The sequence below is a fragment of the Mobula hypostoma genome, chromosome 8, assembly GCF_963921235.1.
Source record: "Mobula hypostoma chromosome 8, sMobHyp1.1, whole genome shotgun sequence".
NCBI lineage: Eukaryota > Metazoa > Chordata > Chondrichthyes > Myliobatiformes > Myliobatidae > Mobula > Mobula hypostoma.
This window is the reverse complement of record NC_086104.1, coordinates 15,955,283-15,978,222: the sequence shown is the minus strand read 5'-3', so window position 1 is coordinate 15,978,222 and position 22,940 is coordinate 15,955,283. Positions and strand designations below refer to the sequence as shown.

Genomic DNA, 22,940 nt, shown 5'->3' with positions numbered 1-22,940 from the left:
TTCTGTGAACGCAGTTCGGAGAACCGGATGGTAGTTTGCCTCCCTGGTGCCAGGGTCCGGGATATTTCTGATCGTGTTCAAGATATCCTGAAGTGGCAGGGAGAGGATCCAGAGGTCGTGGTACATATAGGTACCAATGACATAGGTAGGAAAAGGGAAAAGGTCCTGAAAGGAGAACATGGGGAGTTAGGAAGGGAGTTGAGAAGAAGGACTGCAAAGGTAGTAATCTCGGGATTACTGCCTGTGCTACGCGACAGTGAGAATAGGAATGCAATAAGGTGGAGCATAAATGCGTGGCTGAGGGATTGGAGCAGGGGGCAGGGATTCAAGTTTTTGGATCATTGGGGTCGTCTTTTGGCACAGGTGTGACCTGTACAAAAAGGACGGGTTACACTTGAATCCTAGGGGGACCAATATCCTGGCGGGGAGATTTGCAAGGGCTACTGAGGTGACTTTAAACTAGAATGGTTGAGGGGTGGGACTCAAATTAAACAGACTAGGAGAGAGGAGGTTAGTTCACAAATAGAGAAAACTAGTAGACAGTGTGTGAGGGAGGATAGGCAGGGGACAGAGATCAGGAGCACTCAGACCAAAGATGTAGGGGACAAGGAAGAAAAAGATAACAAAGTTGTTTGCTCCATTAAGGATAAGAGAGTAAGAGGTGGAGAGTTTCTTAAATGCATCTATTTTAATGCTAGGAGCATTGTAAGAAAGGTGGATGGGCTTACAGCATAGATTGATACCTGAAAATATGATGTTGTAGCTATTAGTGAAACGTGGTTGCAGGAGGGGTGTGCCTGGCAACTAAATATTCCAGGATTTCGTTGCTTCAGGTGTGATAGAATAGCAGGGGCAAGCATTGCTTGTCAGAGAAAAAATAACAGTGGTCCCCTGGCAGGATAGATTAGTGGACTCGTCCAGGGAGGCTACTTGGGTGGAATTGAGGAATAGGAAAGGTGTAGTGACGCTTATAGGGGTGTATTATAGACCACCTAATGGGGACCGAGAACTGGAGGAGCAAATTTGTAAGGAGATAGCTGATATTTGTAGATAGCACAAGGTTGTGATTGTGCGAGATTTTAATTTTCCACACATAGACTGGGAAGCCCATTCTGTAAAAGGGCTGGATGGTTTGGAGTTTGTCAAATGTGTGCAAGATAGGTTTTTGCAGCAATACATAGAGGTACCAACTAGAGAAGGGGAAGTGTTGGATCTCCTGTTAGGGAATGAGATAGGACAGGTGATGGAGGTGTGTGTTGGGGAGCACTTCGGGTCCAGTGATCACAACACCATTAGTTTCAATATAATTATGGAGAAGGATAGGACTGGACCCAGGGTTGAGAGTTTTGATTGGAGAAAGGCTAACTTTGAGGATATGCGAAAGGATTTAGAAGGAGTGGATTGGGACAATTTGTTTTATGGGAAGGATGTAATAGAGAAATGGAGGTCATTTAAAGGTGAAATTTTGAGGGTACAGGATCTTTAGGTTCCTGTTAGGTTGAAAGGAAAGGTTAAAAGTTTGAGAGAGCCATGGTTTTCAAGGGATAGAGGAAACTTGGTTTGGAAAAAGAGAGGGATTTACAATAAATATAGGCAGCCTGGAGTTAATGAGGTGCTCGAGGAATATAAATAATGTAAAAAAGAATCTTAAGAAAGAAATTAGAAAAGCTAAAAGATATGAGGCAGCTTTAGCAAGTAAGGTGAAAATAAATCCAAAGGGTTTCTACAGTTATATAAAGAGCAAAAGGATAGTGAAGGATAAAATTGGTCCCTTAGAGAATCAGAGTGGACGGCTATGTGCGGAGCCAAAAGAGATGAGGGAGATTTTGAACAATTTCTTTTCTTTGGTATTTACTAAGGAGAAGGACATTGAATTGTGTAAGGTAAAGGAAACAAGAAGTGTAGTTATGGAAAGTATGACGATTAAAGAAGAGGAAATACTGGCGCTTTTAAGGAATATAAAAGTGGATAATCTCCGGGTCCGGACAAGATATTCCCTAGGACCTTGAGGGAAGTTTGTGTGGAAATAGCAGGGGCTCTGACATAAATATTTCAAATGTCATTAGAAAAGGGGATAGTGCCAGAGGATTGGCGTATTGCTCATGTGGTTCCATTGTTTAAAAAGGGTTCTAAGAGTAAACCTAGCAATTATCGGCCTGTGAGTTTGACGTTGGTGGTGGGTAAATTGATGGAAAGTATTCTTAGAAATGGTATATATACTTATCTGGATAGACAGGGTCTGATTAGGAACAGTCAACATGGATTTGTGCGTGGAAGGTCATGTTTGACAAATCATATTGAATTTTTTGAAGAGGTTACGAGGAAAGTTGACGAGGGTAAAGCGGTGGATGTTGTCTATATGGACTTCAGTAAGACCTTTGACAAGGTTCCACACGGAAGGTTAGTTAGGAAGGTTCAATCGTTAGGCATTAATATTGAAATAGTAAAATGGATTCAGCAGTGGCTGGATGGGAGATGCCAGAGGGTAGTGGTGGATAACTGTGTGTCAGATTGGAGGACAGTGTGTAGTGGTGTGCCTCAGGGATCCGTACTGGGTCCAGTGTTGTTTGTCATATATATTAATGATCTGGCTGATGGGGTAGTAAATTGGATTAGTAAATTTGCAGATGATACTAAGATAGGTGGCGTTACGGATAATGAAGTAGGTTTTCAAAGCTTGCAGAGAGATTTAGACCAGTTGGAAGAGTGAGCTGAAAGATGGCAGATGGAGTTTAATGCTGAAAAATGTGAGGTGCTACATTTTGGTAGGACTAATCAAAATAGGACATACATGGTAAATGGTAGGGCATTGAAGAATGCAGTAGGACAGAGGGATCTAGGAATAATGGTGCATAGTTTCCTGAGGGTGGAATCTCATGTGGATAGGGTGGTGACGAAAGCTTTTGGTATGCTGGCCTTTATTAATCAGGGCATTGAGTATAGGAGTTGGGATGTAATGTTGAAATTGTACAAGGCATTGGTAAGGCCAAATTTGGAGTATTGTGTACAGTTCTGGTCATCGAATTATAGGAAAGATGTTAACAAAATTGAGAGAGTACAGAGGTTTACTAAAATGTTGCCTGGGTTTCATCTCCTAAGTTACAGAGAACGGTTGAACAAGTTGGGACTTTATTCTTTGGAGCGTAGAAGGCTGAGAGGGGACTTGATAGAGGTGTTTAAAATTATGAGGGGGATAGTTAGAGTTGACATGGATAGGCTTTTTCCATTGAGAGTGGGGGAGATTCAAACAAGAGGACATGAGTTGAGAGTTAAAGGGCAAAAGTTTAGGAGTAACACGAGGGGGAACTTCTTTACTCAGAGAGTGGTAGCCATGTGGAACGAGCTTCCAGCAGAAGTGGTTGAGGCAGGTTTGATGTTGTTGTTTAAAGTTAATTTGGATAGATATATGGAGAGGAAGGGAATGGAGAGTTATGGACCGAGTGCAGGTCGGTGGGACTAGGTGAGAGTAGGAGTTCGGCACGGACTAGAAGGGCCGAGATGCCCTGTTTCCGTGCTGTAATTGTTATATGGTTATATGGTTATAACACCTTCAGTCCTGTATCTGTCATCCTTTTTGATTTTGTTTCTGCTGTGGGCCGAATCAAAGGTGATGATAAATAAGCATACAGGAGGGAGATAGAAAATGTGGCTGAGTACTGTCATAACAATAACCTCTTAATGTCAGCAAGACCCAGGAACTGATTGTGGACTTCAACAGAGGGAATCCAGAGGTCCATGAGCCAGTCCTCATCAGAGGAAGAGAGGGTTAGCAACTTTAAATTCCTGGGTGTTACTATTTCAGAGACCCTGTTGTGAACCCAGCATGTGTGTAATTGCAAAGAAAGCATGACAGCGTCTCTACTTCTCAAGAGTCTGGGGAGATTTGGCATGGCATCTAAAACTTTGACAACCTTCTATAGATGTGTAGTGGAGAGAGTGTATTAATTGGCTGCATCACAGCCCGGTATGGAAACACCAATGCCTTTGAACAGAGAATCCTGTAGTGGATTCAGCCCAGTACATCACGGGTAAATCCTTCCTAACCACTGAGCACATTTACATAAAACACTGGCATAGGAAAGCAGCATCCATGATTAAACATCCTCACTACCTAGGCCATGGTCTTTTCTCACTGCTGCCATTAGGAAGAAGGTACAAGAGCATCAGGTTCAAGAACAGTTTCAACCCCAGAACCATCAGGCTCTGGAACAAAAGGGGCTAACTGCACTCACTTGCCCATCCATTGAAGTGTTCCCACAACCAATGATCTCACTTTAAGGACTCCATATCTTGTTATTTCATGTTCTAGTTATTTATTTATTGCTATTTATTTATATTTGCATTTGTACAGTTTGTTGCACTCCAGTTGATCTTTCATTGATCTTGCTATAGTTACTATTCTACAGAATGAAAATGAATCTCAGGGTTATATGTGGTGACATATATGTACTTTGATAATAATATTTACTTTGAACTTTTACACTGCAGCTCATCCCACTGACTGTAATTTAGCCCTATCATCTGCTTGTCCTTCCTGATGGTCTCACTACACACTGCCCCTGCTTGTAAACCAACAGCCCTATCACTCAGTTCATATTCCCCTGCCAAATTAGTTTAAACCATTCTGAACAGCTCAAGTAAACCAACCCAGGATATTGGTCTCCCTCAGGTTCAGATATAACCCATCCATTTTGTACAGGCTGTACCTTCCCCAGAAGAGATCTCAATGATCCAGAAATCTGAAATCTTGACCCCTGCACCAGTTTCTCAGCCACAGATTCATCTGCCAAATCATCTTATTCTTGCCCTCACTGGTACACGGCACAGGCAGCAATCCAGAGATATGCTAGCCTAGAGGTTCTGCTTTTCAGCATTCTACCTCGCTCTCCAAATTCTCTTTTCAGGCCTAAATCCCTTTTCCCCACCCACGTCATTGGTGTAGCAAGACTTCTGGCTGTTTACTCTCCCTCTTTAGAATGCAGTGGAACCAATCCAAGCCATCCATGACACTGGCACCTGGGAGGCCACAAAACACATCCACAGAATCTTGTGTCTACTCCTCTAACTAAAGAACCTCCTGTCACTACTACAGTCCTCTTCTCCACTCCCCACTTCCTTCTGAGCCACAGTGCCAGAAACGCAGTCGCTGCAGTTCCACTTCCCGCTCCCCCCAAAGTATTCTTATTATTGAAGGGAACAGACACAAGTTTCTCTATACTGGCTGCCCATTTCTCCTCCCTCTCCTGACAATCACCCAACTCCTGCAACCTAGTGGATGACTACCCCCCTGTAGCTCCTATCATCTCCTCAGTAATCCATAAGTGCCAAAGGTCATCAAGCCGCAGCTCGTTACACCTGGTGCAGATGTGGTTATTTAGGAGGCTTGAGGTCTAGAATTCCCACATCTCATATAAAGAATGCAAGACAGCCCCTGAAGCGATTCTCACTGCTCTATGCGCTAACAGACGAGGAACAAAGAAGAAGAAACACAACAGATACTGACCTCGCCATAATCTCACAAAAGCCCGTGAACCTCTGTTTCTCCACACTGTTGAGAATACTTTCTACGTTATCCTCTTCACCACCAACCTCCATGTCGTCTGCAAACTTACTAACCCAGCCTTCCATTTCCTCATCCAAGTTATTTATAAAAATTACAAAGAGCAGAGGGTCCCAGAACAGATATCTGTGGAACACCACTAGTCCCCAGTTCTGGACAGAACATGCTCCAGTTACTACCACCTTCTGCGGGCAAGTTAATTCTGAATCCACACAGGTTTCCCTGGATCAAATGCCACATTTCTGAATGAGCCTATCATGAGAACCTCATCAAATTACCTAGTAAAATCCATATTGCACATCCATTGCTCTGCCTTCATCAATCTGCTTTGTCACTTGTGTCTCAGTGAATTCAATCCGGCTTGTGAGGCACAACCTGCTCCACGAATACAGAATAGTACAGCACAGGAACAGACCCATTAGCTCACCACATGAGCCTAGCATAAGGCAGTCTAAACAAATCCCATGTGCTGGCACACAATCTGTAGACCTATATTTTGCCTGCTCAAGTTTAAATACCCATTGAATGTAACTATCATATCTGTTTACACCGCTTCCCATAGCAGTGCATTCCAGTGCATTCACAGATCTCTTTTAGGCTTTCCCCCTTCTCATCTAAAAGCTATACCCACTACTTGATCTGGAAAGACCGGATAGGTTGGAACTACTTTGCCCAGAACCACAAAAATGTTTATAAAATCATGAGGGGCAAAGATAAGATGGAGAGTCATAGTCCTCTTACCCCAGAGTCAGAGAATCTAAAGCTAGAGTGTATAGGTGTAAGATGAGAAGGGAAAGATTTAAATGGAACCTGAGAAGTCAGTTTTCCCACTCAAAGGGTGGTGGATAAATGGGAATAGCTGCCAATGACAGAGGCAGATATGTTTACAATGATTAAAAGATAGCTGTGGTACATCTGATTACAATGATTAAAAGATAATTGAAGTACATGCAGTTCAGGAAAGCATTTTGGTCAACAAGAACAAGTTGGGCTGAAGGGCTTATTTTAGTGCTATACAATTCTATACTGCTATAGTGCAGCATCTGTAACTGTACTGTACTTTGCAAATATATGTAATATCTTAACATAATAGTGTTTCAAAACAACATGTATTATGCTTGTCTAATCTAAACATAAAGCCGCAAACAACCAAGTGCTTTCATTATTGCATTTTTTTTTGTTTTGTTGATGCAAGTACTAACACAATTAAATCTGTCAAACTTTAATTATTAAATGAGAAATAACTACTAAGCAGGGCAGCTGAAAATCTGAAGAGCATAGCAAAACACACTTCATACATAGTAAAGTAGTATGTATCATAAGAGTAATCAGATGAAATCCCATTATGCTGGAAAATGGGAAAGTAAATATGCACGCTGATGATCAGTCCATCTCAAGACATAATTAAGTTTCCAATTACACTTAATGGTAGGGTGAGAACATTAACTGTTATGCTAAGATGTAAGCTTATACTAAGTAATCTACCACATATTACTTGGTTGGTACATCCAGACAGATGAGCCTTAATGCTGTCAGCAAATCAAGCTCAACATGGGTTAAAGAAAATTTCCTTTTTCACTTTTGTTTTTGTTTTCAGCACCAACTTGAATGGATGGAGCCAATGATCTCTAAATTTAAATGCATCTCTGACAGACTCACTTGAACTTGTTGCTATGTGTGTGATTTTTTTTTCGGAATAGATAACACTATTGCAATAGAATGGCATTGTTCATTTTATGGAAACATATTCCTACCTTAATAAAATAGCACATCAACTAACTAACCACATGCAAAGACACATGACATGCAATAATATTAAAACCAGCATGCTGGTTTGCATAGGCATCACATTTCATGACAGATGCGAAGCTTTCTTAAAATATACTTGCTTCTCAGCTATAACCTCTAATAGAAAGCTGTGTCAGTTTCATGGATTTTTGACCAACTGCACAATTTAACATTTCATTTAAGGATTCAAAGGAAAAGAATCACTAACAGAATAAACACGAGCATTAAAGGACATGCCAAGTTTTATAAAACACTTTAAATCTTTTTAAAATACATTAATATGAAGTATTGTCTTCTGCAGATTGCAAAGTTGGGACCTCATACAATAATGTTGATGTAAAGTAACTGCACATGAAAATCAAAACATTACGTTTTTGGATCTTGAACATGAACATCATGTACTAAGCTCAAAATGACCTCACCATTCACAATTACATTTATCAAGATATTCATGTGGAATACTTGAGCAATGGTAGATTGGCAATCATGCTTAACACTATTTGCAAAGTAGTGTACAGTCTGCTGGTTGGTTATTAATTTTAAATTTACAGTAAAATTATTTAGACCTTTCAGAGAAATTTATTTGAAACACACCCATCCATTTTTAGCTAAATATTATGAGTTCTAGTTTCAGTTATTGCCAACTATTTTCCATTTTACCAGCCGTTATTCAGTAAGGTTCAATGGGCCAAATGGCCTAATTCTACTTCTATATCTTATGGTCTTATAAAATCTGATTCTCTTCATTCCCAACAGAGTTTAGATTTTAAAAAAATCAAAGCACTGATTACAGAGACTATAAAGAAACTAATATGCAAGTAGGTTGTTCTGTCTTACTAACTGTATCTGTTTAAATTATATTTTCCACGTCTGTATACTATTGAGCACAATGCTACTGCAAATCTGATCAAAGCAAGAGAAAGAGTTACTTTTCCATCATTAACTTCAGGACGCACATCATGCCCAGGTGCCTTATACTGCAAAAGTTAAAAGCAATGATTCCTGGAGCTTTATGTGCTCTACCACTATGAATGAATTTAGAGACAAAGGGTGCAAATTGACTATCCTGATGCAGGGTCTGGAATTGAAATATTGAGCTATATGGTACTGTGCAAAAGTCTTAGGCACATACAGTTGCAAGAAAAAGTTTTTGAATCTTTTGCAATTACCTGGTTTTCTGCATTAATTACTTTTAAAATGTGGTCCGATCTTCCTTTAGTCACAATAATAAACAAACATCATCTCCCTCAACTAATAACACACAAACAATTGCACTTTTCATGTCTTTATTCAACACATTGTCGAATCATTCACAGTCCAGGCTGGAAAAAGTATGTGAACCCTTGTATTTAATAACTAGTAGATCCTCTTTCAGGAGCAATAACCACCAACAAACGTTTCCTGTAGCTGCTGATCAGACTTGAACAATGGTGAGGAGGAACTTTAGATCATTCCTCCATACAAAACTGTTTCAGTTTATTAATAATCTTGGGAAACCAAGCATGAACAGACCTCTTTAGGTCATGCCACAGCATCTCAATTGGGTTAAGGTCTGGACTTTAACTTGGCCATTCCAAAGCACAAATTTTCTTTTTTTTAAAACATTCTCTTATGTTTCAAATCGTTGTCTGTTGCAGCATCCAACTTCTATTGAGCTTCAAGTGACAGACCGCTTCCCTGACATTCTCCTGTAAAATGTCTTGATACAATTTTGAATTCATTGTTCCCTCAACGATTGCAAGCTGTCTAGGCCCTTCCATGATGCTGTTTACAACCTTGCTTCACAGTTGGGATGAGGTTTTGGTGTTGGTGTGCAGTGCTCTATTTCCTCCAAACATAGTGGTATGCATTTCTCCCAGAAAGTTCAATTTTTCTCTCATCTGTCCACAGAACACTGTCCCAGAAGTGCTGTAGAACATTCAGGTGGGCTTTTGCAAACTTGAGATATGCAGCAATTTTTTTTGTTTTGTTTTTGGAGAGCAGTGGTTTCTTCTGTGGTGTCCTTCTATGAACACCACTCTTGTTCAGTGTTTTTCTCATATTGGACACATGAACAGAGACTTTAGAAAATTTTAGAGATTTCTGCAGGTCTTTTGCTGTTACTCTTGGGTTTTTTTTCCACCTCCTTCAGCATTGCACGTATGCTTTTGGTGTGATCATTGCAGGACACCCACTCCTAGGGAGAGTAGCAACAGCACTGAATTTCTTCTATTTGTAGACAATTTCTCTTTCTGTTGACTGATGAATACTCTGGTTAGAAATGCTTTTGTAACCTTTTCCAGATTCATGCATCTCTACAATTCTTCTAAGGTTTTCTGAAAGTTGTTTGATCCAGGCATGATGCATATTAACATACCTTTCGTGAGAAGTGCAGGATCCACCAGTAACCTGTGTCTTTTTTTTATATATGGCAGGGGACTTCTGCAACCCACATCTCCAATTTCATCTCATTTCATTGATTGGAACACCTGATTGCAAATAGCTTTTGTAGAAGGCATTACCCCAGAGGTTCACATACTTTTTTGAACCTATACTGTAATTGTTTAAATGGTATATTCTGTCAATCTGGCAATGATCTTGTTCCAAAGATTATCCAAGAAACAGTATAGCTAACAATCTGGAAACAAACTATCATGTAGTATAAACATATGAACATGCTTTTGAAGTGTCATATTTACCTTTTATTTGGATCTTTTATAAGCAATCCTGACAGCAATGATTTTGCATCAGACGATAAGGTTCTGGGAAACTTAATGTCCTCCATTAGGATCAATTCAAAAAGCTTCTCATGGTCCTGATTGTAAAAGGGTAGTCGGCCACACATCATTTCATACATAACAACACCGAGACCCCACCAGTCAACAGCACGGCCATAATCATTGTCTTCTAACACCTAGCAAGGCACATAAATAAAGGACAAGTTTGTCACGGACTATAATTCTTAAGGTTAAATTTAGTCAAAGTATCAATCATTTAGGCAAATTTGAGTTAAAGTCAAAATCACAAAATGTTGACATAGGTATTCATATAATGCAAAGTGTTTCACAAGAAAATGAAACTTCAGCCCTTATTTTTAAGTTCTACATATACACAGAGAAACATATACACATATTTATCAGAAAATCTTAATTAAAAACTTTTCCAACAGTTCTCACACTCCTTGTTCATGAGCTCAGCAAACACCCAACAACTTTCTCACCTTATATTTCAAATTAGAATTTCCTTATACATATCTCTTTAAAAAGTACATTTAAATGGTTGTTCTTAGGTAAAACAATCTGCGAGTCAGTCATTTGTTAGGTGCCGCGTTGTATGACATCCTCATTTCAAGAGGACAATATAAAAGCAAGGATGTAACGTTGAGGCTTTATAAAGCACTGGTGAGGCCTCACTTGGAGCATTGTGAGCAGTTTTGGTCCCCATATCTTAGAAGGGATGTGCTGAAACTGGAGAGGGCTCAAAGGCGGTACAAGAAAATGATTCCAGGATTTAATGGTTTGTCATATGAAGAACATTTGATGGCTCCAGGCCTGTATTCACTAGAATTCAGAAGAATGAGGGGTGACCTCATTGAAACCTATTGAATGGTGAAAGGCCTTGATAGAGCAGATGTGAAGAGGATGTTTCCAATGGCAGGGGAGTCTAAGACCAGAGGACATGGTCTCAGAATAGAGGGGTGTCCTTTTAGAACAGAGATGAGGAGGAATTTCTTTAACCAGAGAGTGGTGAATCTGTAGAATTTGTTGCCACAGGCAGCTGTGGAGACCATCTTTATGTATACTTAAGGCAGAGGTTGATAGATTTGTCGGGGCATTAAGGGATAGGGGGAGAGGGGGACAGGGGCTGAGGGGGAAAAATGGATCAGCCATGATGAAATAGTAAAGCAGACTTGATGAGCCAAATGGCTTACTTCTGCTCCCATGTCTTATGGTCTTATCTTAAAATCTTAATAAAAACTTTTCCAACAGATCTCACTCTCCTTGCTCATGCACCCAACAACTCTCACCTGCAACGGTGGTAGAGGCAGATACAATAGGTTTTTTTTTAAAGAAACTCCTGGACAGGTACATGAAGCTTAGAAATATAGAGGGCTATGGGTAACCCTAGGTAATTTTTAAAGTAAGTACATGTTTGGCAGCATTGTGGGCCGAAGAGCCTGTATTGTGCTGTAGATTTTCTATGTTTCTATGATATTTCTAATTAAAATTTCCTTATACATATCTTTGTGAAAAGTACATTTAAACTGTTCTTAGCCAAAACATTTTGCATGTCATTCTTTCATTATGTGCTGGGTTGTATGATGTAGGTGATCATGGTCTTTCAACGACCATGAAGCGTCTTTACTAGATGGGTGACCCTAGCCATTATCCATTCTCTGCCTGCCATCAGTGGTTGCATAACCAGGATTTGTGATATGTACCAGCTACTATACGACCAGCCATAACCTGCTCCCATGACTTCACATGACCCTGATTGGGCAAGTCTTCTTGCCCAAAGTTGACCTGCACGCTAGCCGTGGGAAGGAGCACCTTACACCCCCTTTGGTAGAAACCTATCATCACCACCACACCACCTGATTCTGCATGTACTCCAAGAAAATGAAGGAAGACTAGATTGTGCCAAAATAAAGACTGATAAAGCAGGATTTTAGAGGCAGAGTGAGAGATATCACAGGAACAATGAAAATTAGCAGAGAACAGAGTTGCAAGTAGTCACTTCGCCAGCAACATGTCTAGACAATTAATGTTGGTTGGCAGATAGTCTGCGATTTGATACTTTATTTTAAAATAATTTCATTTTAATAGTTTTACCACATTTTTGTCACTCCTGCACAAAAACAGCACTCCAAATGATATCTCACTTTCAGGAAACATTTGACATATACACAACTTAACTTCTCTGTACAAGTTGGTGTGAATAAATTCTGTACACAAATTTGGTACAGGTGTTATTTTTAGTCTCTTTTCCACAACCGTCTTGGTACCATCTTTTAAGAAAAATAACTAAATGTCCATGACCTTACTACACATTTAGAAGTATGCATAAGAATATATATTGTCTCTACTTTTCTTTAAAAAAAATCATTATATCAATTATACCCTTAACTTTCAACCTGTTAGTATAAAAAATTTCTCCACTTATAATGCACAGCTAATTGAGTACATAGCAAAGAGAGATTAATAAAAACCATCTTATATTATCAGTCCAGCAACATCTGGGCTATGCTAGGAATTCTGATCAAAAACTATGGTTTTACCAGTTACTCTACAAGTAGAATTTACAATTGTTTTAATAGCAAATGTCTCCAGAGCATCAGTCGGTGAAATAAGCATTTATTATCACTTAAAACAATACACAGAAGAATCCAATTGAAAGATGATATACAAATATGTAGCAACAGATAAAATAAAATTACTTTATAATGGTTGGCCTTTCAGGAGATTTTTTTTTCTTTCCACCTGACAATCTACTGCTTCCATGGAAATATACAGTCCAATACATAGTAAACAGGCTTTTGGTTGAATTCCAATCATTTGCAGTTACAAGTAAAACAGCCTCAATGTTAATACACAATTACTAGCTGCTCTTCTCAGTCCAGCTCATTCCTAGGCAATAATTAAATTTATGTTAAGGAAGGGGAATTCTGCAATATGTCATTCAATAAAATGTATATGATGTTCAAGCAACACACACAAAATGCTGGAGGAACTCAGCAGGGCAGGCAGCATCTAGGGAAAAGAGAAAAGGTTGATGTTTCGGGCTGACCTTCCATCGGGACATGTGTTTATGAAGTTTATAAAATTATAAGTGGCTTAAATGGAATAGGGACAGTCAAATCTTTTTCCCCAGGATAGAAATGTCAAATATTACAGACATGCATTTAAGGTAAGGGGAGAAATTTAAGGAAATAATGGGGCATTTAAAAAAAATATATACAGGTGCCTGGAACAGGCTGTCAGGGATTCCAGTGGAAACAGATATGATAGGGGTGCTAACAGTTTTAAAGGTAGGTACATGAATATGCAGGCAATGGAGGAATATGTAACATGTGCAAGCACCAGAAATTCAGTCTGGCACCAATATCATGGGCATGTTCCTGCGCTGTACTGTACTTCTATCCACATCATTCAATATATTGTCTATTCAAATGTCTGTCTAAATACCACTTAATCATCATTAAGTCATTTCCTCTTTTGCCAGCATGCTCCAGACCACTCTTCTAAAACAAAACATTTCCTTCAAATCTTCTTTAAAACTCATTCCTCTCGCATTAAAGCTATACCTTCCTGTCTTTTCTTACCATGGGGAAAACTACCATCTAACCTAATTATGCTTCCTATAATGTTAGATACCTCAGTCAGGTTACTAATCAACCTCCTTTGCTCTATAGAAAGCAAACCTAGCTTATCCAAACTAACCCTACAACTATAGTCCTCCAATTAAGGCAATGTTATGGTGATCTTCTCCAGATTGGAGAGTGCAATCACATCTTCCCTGTAGTGATAGTGATTAGAGCTGTGGTTTCTCTACTATTTTCTAAAAGTTTAACCCAACCTTTCAACTTGTAAACTTTTTGCCCCAGTCTATGAAGCTAAGAACACAGTATGTCTGCTTCACCATCCTATGTATCTGTGTTGCAACTTTGAGGGAAATGTAGATTTGAACTGCAAGGTCACTCTGTTCATCAACATTCCTTAAGTGTCCTACCATTTACTGTACAAGTCCTACGCTTACCTGCCTTCTCAAAGTCATCACATCACACTTGTTCAGATGAAATTTCATCTGCCAATGAACCACCCCACTTTTCCACCTGACTTGCACAGCAACTTGAAACTACTTTCCTCACTATTCACAACACCAGTAGTTTTTGTGTCACCTAGAAACTTGCTTATCATACTTCCTAGATATACATCCAAGTTAATGTGTATCACAAACAATAAGTACAGACTCATATTACTAGTGACAGACATCATATAAACCTCCTTCTTCCACCACCTCTGCCTCTTATCACAAAGTCAATTTTGGATTCAAGAAGCCAGCTTGCCTTGGATATCCATATGCCTTAACCTTCTGGAGCAGCTTAGCATGCCTTACAAAAGTCCATATACAGTAGATAATGTCATAAATAGGCAAATGAAAACACAGGAATGGAGCAATCTGGATTCCTGTGCCTGACTGCTCTATGTTTGAATACCTACTGTGCTTTCATTATTTTCCTATTATTTTAAAAAAAACAGTTTAAGTCAAAATCTCCCCAACACAAAGCCATCCTAACTATTCCCAATCAATTCCCTGTTTTTCCAAATACACATACATCCTATATCCCTCAGGATTTTCTCCAAAAATTTCCCCACCATAAACACAAATCTATAGTTACCAGGCTTATCCCTGCTGCCCTTTTTAAACAAACAATATTAGCTATTGTCTGATTTTCTACTGCCTTGCTTGTAACTAACTAAAGTCTTTGTCAGGTCCCCAACTATCTCCTCCCTTACTTCCAACATCATCATAATATAAAAGATGAACCAGACTGTTAACAAACTCCCTCCCTGAACTCACATCTAAACTCAAAAAAAGCTTAAACAGATATAAGCTACTTAAAGAACAAAACTTAGCATTGATGCACATGAATAAAAAGGAAGCAACCATAAGGCAAAAGAAAGAAAGAAACAAACTTCTTACAAACAAAATAGAGGAACCTGGATAATCATTAGATAACTGAGTACAAAACTGTTTAATTTGTCTGTGCGTTCCAGAAAAAAATAAGTAGCTCTACACAATATCTGAAAATGATCATTTACAGTAAAAATACTTTAACAATTTTGTCACTTAATATTGAAGTACATATGTAAATGTTTTCAGTGAACAAAAACACAGAAAATTTAGCTCTATTGAAGTGTAGGTTGAGTCCACACAACACCTTATATTGGAATGTTACACGAGAATAGGGGTTCCTAACATGGAGTCCACAGACCATTCAGTAAATGGTGGAGGTCCATGGCATAAAAAAGGATGGGAACCCCTGCCCCCCTGTCAAGATGGCTCAGTACTTCAGAAATGACCATTTTTAATCAGTTTAACATCAATAGCTTGCACAAAACATTGCAAATATATTTATTTTAATGTCTCTCTCCAATCATTATTTTATTCTATCGTGCTGCATTATATCAATAAAAGACGAATTGTTTAAATTTTACCTTTTTGTAAATAAGGACTCCTATTTTGAGTAATCAACTGTTCCACACCATTATCTTCAATATCATAAACATACAATGCACATTTATACGGTAAAGGTCACAGGTTGCACTTCAGGTTCTGTTGTAGGATAATTCATTCATCTTGCAGAACATTCATCATTTTGTTACATCTAGTGCAGTAAATGCCAGACATGCATGTAGATATTGCTGCATATTATCTTTGAAACTTGCATGGCTCCTTACATTTTATTATTGTTACCAATTATTAAACACACAATGATGTGAATGAAGGCTTATACTGTACGTTTCTTTATTCTCTTTTGGCTACCAAAAAAAAACACCATCGAAAACATATCGGGAAAAAGACAGAGGTGTATGTCACAGTCCGTAGTTCTATATCCCTCACTTTAGACATAGTTCCCGTAAGCATCATTTCCTACTACTCAGTGTACATTTTCTCTCAATATCTGGTTAGATAATAGCATGACACAAAGAGAGCCCTTGTTATGCAAATTAGCCAATGAAACATTCATGTAACATCATCTCACTGTAGATAAAACTTGGGACTGAAATGACATTTCACCCAATTTGGTTCACATAAAATATGAAAATAATTTTCCAGTTACAGTAAAAACATTTACAATGCTGTTATATTGTGAAAAAGATGGAATTAGGTGTCACAATAGCAGCAACTGAAGTTTAATAGAAGGGCATGACAATACAAAATTATGATACTTGCCATGATGTTTTCTAATCTGAGATTTTTATTGCACAATAGTAGACCAATGTGGTCTATGATAAAAACATTTATAACAACAGTAGCCAGAGGTGAATCCAATAACTGCAGCCAAATATAACATGGAATGCAAGGAGTCCAGCATGCCACAAAGTTACATCTTGCATTCAGTCGGAAATGTGGCCTTCACCTAATGTGGTAACATGATGAATATTCTACAAGAGGCATCATTAAAGTGGTAACTTTCTCACTGTCCCAAATTAGAATGGCACAATAGTGCAATTCTGAAGCACACCATACTACATTGACGGGAGAACACTTATTCAAAAGTATTTCATCAGCTGTGAAGTTTGCAGGCTATTTAAGCGTATTAAGAGGTTTGTTTCTGTTTCCAGCCTATTAACAAGGTTTCACCTTAATATGTGAAATCTAAAGTAGTGCAGATTGTTTCAAAGTACCGGATGAAACAACACAGATCAATGTAAGTGAGAAAAATAAAAGAACTTTCTAAAATCTATGTTCTACTTTTATGAGATGGCTCACTCTATTAGCTTGTCAATCACAGACATAACTAACATACAACTAACATAAGTAACATATTTTGAAGCATGAATGGTAATTTATCAATCATCAGACTTGACTAAATGTTCATTCATATTGATCATAATATCAAGTGTTGTAAAGGACCAACATTTCAGATTTTAAAATATTTGAAATTGGATGTAATCTGTGGAGCACCATAAAGCCAGTCAACATCTCAAACTACCAATGTGACTCTAAATAAATATTCATAACTTTTGTTAAGCAGCAGTCTTAGTATTTGATCTGATAGCTACATCCATTACAGAAAAAAAAACTAAATGAAAATTGATAAAACCTGAAATATTGCTGGAAAATAGAAACATGGGAAACTTACAGCACAATACAGGCCCTTTGGTCCACAATGCTGTGCTGAACACGTACTTATTTCAGAAATTACCTAGGGTTACACACAGACCTCCATTTTTCCAAGCTCCATGTACCTACCCAGGAGCACCTTAAAAGGCCCTCGTATCCAACTCCACCACCAGCCCATACCATGCACTCACCACCCTCTGTTTTAAAAAAAGAAACTTACCCCTGATATCTCCTCTGTACCTAATTCCAAGCATCATAAAACTGCACCTTCTTGTGTAAGCCATTTCAGCCCTGGGAAAAGCCTCTGACTATCCATATGATCAATGCCTCTCATCATCATATACACCTCTATCAGGTCACCTCTCATCCTCCGCCGCTCCAAGGAGAAAAGGTCGAGTGCACTCAACCAATCTCATAAGGCATGCTCCCCAATCCAGGCAACATCCTTGTAAATCTCCTCTGCACCCTTTCTATAGTTTCCACATCCTTCTTGTAGCGAGGTGACCTGAACTGAGCACAGTACTCCAAATGGGGTCTGATCAGGGTCCTATATAGCTGTAACATTACCTCTCAGCTCTTAAACTCAATCCCACGGTGAATGAAGCCCAATGTACAGTATGCCTTCTTAACCACTGAGTTAACCTGCGCAGCAGCTTTGAGTGTCCTATGGATTCAGACCCTAAGATCGCGCTGATCCTCAACACTGCCAAGAGTCTTACCATTAACACTATACTCTGCCATCATATTTGACTTACCAAAATGAATCACCTCACACTTATCTGGGTTGAACTCCATCTGCCACTTCTCAGCCCAGTTTTGCAACCTTTCCATGTCCTCTGTAACCTCTGACACCCCTCCACACCACCCACAACACGCCCAACCTTTGTGTCATCTGCAAATTTACTAACCCACCCCTCCACTTCCTCATTCAGGTCATTTATAAGCATCACAAAGAGAAGGGGGTCTCAGAACAGATCTAGGAGGCACACTACTGGTCACCAACCTCCACGCAGAAATTGACCCATCTATAAACACTCTTTGCCTTCTGTGGGCAAGCCGATTCTGGATCCACAAAGCCATGTCCCCTTGGATCCCATGCCTCCTTACTTTCTCAATAAGCCTTGCATGGGGTACGTTGTCAAATGCCATGCTGAAATCCATATACACTACATCTACTGCTCTACTTTCATCAATGTGTTTAGTCACATCCTCAAAAAATTAAATCAGGCTTGTAAGGCAAGACCTGCCTTTGACAAAGCCATGCTGACTATTCCTAATCATATTATGTCTCTCCAAATGTTCATAAATCCTGCCTTTCAGGATCTTTTCCATCAACTCTACTCCCTTTCTTGAATAAAGGAACACCTGCAACCCTCCAATCCTCTGGAACCTCTCCCATCCCCACTGATGATGCAAAGATCATTGTCAAAGGCTCAGCAATCTCCTTCTTGGCTAGATTTCCAACAGCCTTTGTACATCACGGTTCCTGTACCCTACCATCCTTTCCCTGTCTCACTGGAACATACCTATGCAGAACACCACGCTAATATCCCCTGAACATTTGCCACATTTCTGCCATACATTTCCCTGAGAACATCTGTTCCTAATTTATGCTTCCAAGTTCCTGCCTGATAGCTTCATATTTCCTCTTACTCCAATTAAATGCTCTCCTAACTTGTCTGTTCCTATCCCTCTCCAATGCTGTGGTAAAGGAGATAGAATTTTTGATCACTATTATATATTGCAAATTAGAAAGTATTATTAATTGCAAAGAAAAATTCTTATTTCTTTACATTCTCAACTTCATGAAGCAGCTTCCTAATTTATTTTCTAGAACTATCTCTTAAAAAGGATGCTTAATGTCAGCAACAGCTGGAAGAACCAAACAGAACTAGTATGTATTGAGTATTTTATTAATTCAACTGGCTTTCCCTCCAACTAATGAGTTCAATCAATTAGTTGAGTGATGTCACAACAACGGTCTTGCACTAAACATCAGTAAGACCAAGGAATTGATTGTGGACTTCAGGAAGGGGAAGTCAAAGGAATACACACCAGTCCTCATCAATGGATTAGGAGTGGAAAGGAAAGGCTGTTTCATGTTCCTAGGTGTCAACGTATCTGGAGATCAATCATTGGCCCAACATACTGATGGAATTAGAAAGGGGACACGGAGTGGCAATATTTCAATACGAGTTTGAGGAGAATCGATATGTCACCAAAGCCTCTAGCAAATCTCTACAGATGTACCATGGAAAGCATTCCAACTGTTGGTCCACTATCTGGTATGGAGGGGTCACTGCACAGAATGGGAAAAAACTGCAGAAGGTTGCAAACTCAGCCAAATCCATTATTGCTACCATCAAGGAACAGGGACAGGAGCCTGAAGACACGCACTCAATGTTTTAAAAACAGCATTTTTCCCCTCTGCCATGAGATCTCTGAATATTACCTCATATTTTTTGCTCTCCAATGCACTACTTAATTATATATATTCCCGACATAAGCCAGTGATATGAAACCTGATTGTTATTCAATCTGTATTGATGCACTATAGATATTATAAGGCCTTTGAAATCCAAATAATTTTCATAAACATACAGTGGCATGCAAAAGTTTGGGTACCCCGGTCAAAATTTCTGTTACTGTGAAAGGCTAAGCGAGTAAAAGATAACCTGATTTCCAAAAGGCATAAAGTTAAAGATTATACATTTCTTTAATATTTTAATCAAGATTACTTTTTTATTTTCATCTTTTACAGTTTCAAAATAACAAAAAAGGAAAAGGGCCTGAAACAAAAATTTAGGCACCCTTCGTGGTCAGTACTTAGTTACACCCCCTTTGGCAAGTATCACAGTTTGTAAACACTTTTTGTAGCCAGCTAAGAGTCTTCCAATTCTTGTTTGGGGGATTTTCGCCCATTCTTCCTTGCAAAAGGCTTCTAGTTCTATGAGATTCTTGGGCCGTCTTGCATGTACTGCTCTTTTGAGGTCTATCCACAGATTTTCGATGATGTTTAGGTTGGAGGACTATGAGGGCCACTGCAAAACCTTCAGCTTGCAATCTTGAGGTAGTCCATTGTGGATTTTGAGGTGTGCTTAGGATCATTATCCTGTTGTAGAAGCCTTATGACTTTATGACGTTTGGAAATCAGTTCATCTTCTATTCACTTAACTATTCACAGTAACAGAAATTTTGACCATGGGTGCCCAAACTTTTGCATGCCACTGTATCTGCTACATGCCAATGTTATATTTCATCATGAAACAATCCTGTCATTCTACACATAAAGACAGCATAGCAGTCTATTTTCATAACCAGCTCAACTTCAGCACTCCTCACTCCTCCTCAAACCTTAACCCCTCTGAAATCACAGCCCTCCACAACAATCACAACCTTACCATTAAACACACAGACCAAAAGGGTGCTGTTGTAGTGTGGTGAACTGACCTCCAGGCAGCATCTGTCAGACACCTCCTCTTACTTACCTCTTGGGGAAAAGAAACATTCTGGACCATCAGAAAATTGCCTTCAACACCACCACTAACCTCATCAACTCTGGAGAAGCCCAAATCACTGCCATCAAACTCTCAGTTCAGTTACCCTGGACTGCTCATTTCTACCTTCTACCCAGATCCACAAACCTGGTTGTCTGAGTAGGACCACTGTATCTGCCTGCTCTTGCCTCTCTGAACCCATGTTTGCATGCCTCGACCCCATCTATCTCCCTTGGTTCAGTCCCATCCACCTACATCCAGGATAATTCACAAGCTCTCCTTCTCCACAACTTTCAATTTCCTGGTCCTGACTGCCTCATTTTCACCATGGATTTCCAGTCCCTATACATTTCTATCCCTCATCAAGGCGGCCTTAAAGCTTGATGCTTCTTTTTCAACAAAAGATCCAACCAGTTCTCCTCCACCATCACTTCCTCCATCTGGCAGAAATGGTCTTCACCCACAACAACTTCTCCTTTGGCTCCTCCCACTTTCTCCAAATATGAGGTAGCCATGGGCACCCAAATATAGGCCCCACCTAAGCTTGCCTTTTTGCTGGCTATGTAAAACAGTACATGTTCCAAACCTTCCCTGGTAATGCTCCCCAACTCTTCCTGCACTACAATGACAACTGCTTTGGTGCTGCTTCATGTACCCATGCTGAGCTCATCAATTTCATCAACTTTGCCTTCAACTTCCACCCTTCCCTTAAATTCACAGCCCATTTCATAGAACATAGAATAGTACAGCACAGTACAGGCCCCTCAGCCCACAATATTCTGCCGATCCTTAAACCCTGCCTCCCATATAACCCCCCACCTTAAATTCCTCCATATACCTGTCCAGTAGTCTCTTAAATTTCACTAGTGTATCTGCCTCCACCACTGACTCAGGTAGTGCATTCCAAGCACCAACGACTCTCTGAGTAAAAAACCTTCCTCTAATATCCCCCTTGAACTTCCCATCCCTTACTTTGAAGCCATGTCCTCTTGTATTGAACAGTGGTGCCCTGGGGAAGAGGTGCTGGCTGTCCACTCTATCTATTCCTCTTAATATCTTGTATACCTCTATCATGTCTCTTCTCATCCTCCTCCTCTCCAAACAGTAAAACTCTAGCTCCCTTAATCTCTGATCATAATCCGTACTCTCTAAACCAGGCAGCACCCTGGTACATCTCCTCTGTACCCTTTCCAATGCTTCCACATCCTTCCTATAGTGAGGCGACCAGAACTGGACACAGTACTCCAATATTATAATTGCTTTTTCTCTCTCTCCTTTTTCTCCCTCTGTCCCTCTCACTATAACTCCTTGCCCATCCTCTGGGCTTACCCCCTCCCCTTTCTTTCTCCCTAGGCCTCCTGTCCCATGATCCACTCACACACCTTTTGCCAATCAACTTTCCAGCTCTTGGCTCCATCCCTCCCCCTCCTGTCTTCTCCTATCATTTTGGATCTCCCCCTCCCCCTCCCCCTTTCAAATCTCTTACTATCTCTTCTTTCAGTTAGTCCTGACGAAGGGTCTCGGCCCAAAACGTCGACTGTACTTCTTCCCATAAATGCTGCCTGGCCTGCTGCGTTCACCAGCAATTTTTAATGTGTGTTACAGTACTCCAAGTGTGGCCTAACCAGAGATTTATAGAGCTGCATCATTACCTCGCGACTCTTAAGTTCTATCCCTCGACTTATGAAAGCTAACACCTCATAAGCTGTCTTAACTACCCTATCTACCTGTGAGGCAACTTTCAGGGATCCATGGACATGTACCCCCAGATCCCTCTGCTCCTCCACACTACCAAGTATCCTGCCATTTACTTTGTACTCTGCCTTGGAGTTTGTCCTTCCAAAGTATACCACCTCACACTTCTCCGGGTTGAACTCCATCTGCCACTTCTTAGCCCACTTCTGCATCCTATCAATGTCTCTCTGTAATCTTTGACAATCCTCTACACTATCTACAACACCACCAACCTTTGTGCCGTCTGCAAACTTGCCAACCCACCCTTCGACCCCCACATCCAGGTCATGAATAAAAATCACGAAAAGTAAAGGTCCCAGAACCGATCCTTGTGGGACACCACTAGTCACAACCCTCCAATCCGAACGTACTCCCTCCACCACAACCCTCTGCTTTCTGCAGGCAAGTCAATTCTGAATCCACCTGGCCAAACTTCCCCGGATCCCATGCCTTCTGACTTTCTGAATAAGTCTACCATGTGGAACCTTGTCAAATGCCTTACTAAAATCCATATAGATCACATCCACTGC

The 22,940-nt window shown here is 39.9% G+C and overlaps 1 protein-coding gene across 2 annotated transcripts in view; it reads right to left on the bottom strand.

Moving 5' to 3' along the window:
• The window catches only part of akt3a (v-akt murine thymoma viral oncogene homolog 3a), a 502,171-nt gene that overhangs the window by 32,026 nt on the left and 447,205 nt on the right, over positions 1-22,940 (bottom strand). For both annotated transcript variants that reach the window (XM_063055500.1, XM_063055501.1), the window contains one exon: positions 10,027-10,241. In XM_063055500.1, coding sequence (XP_062911570.1) covers positions 10,027-10,241 — 215 coding nt within the window. The remainder of the gene's footprint in view (positions 1-10,026; positions 10,242-22,940) is intronic.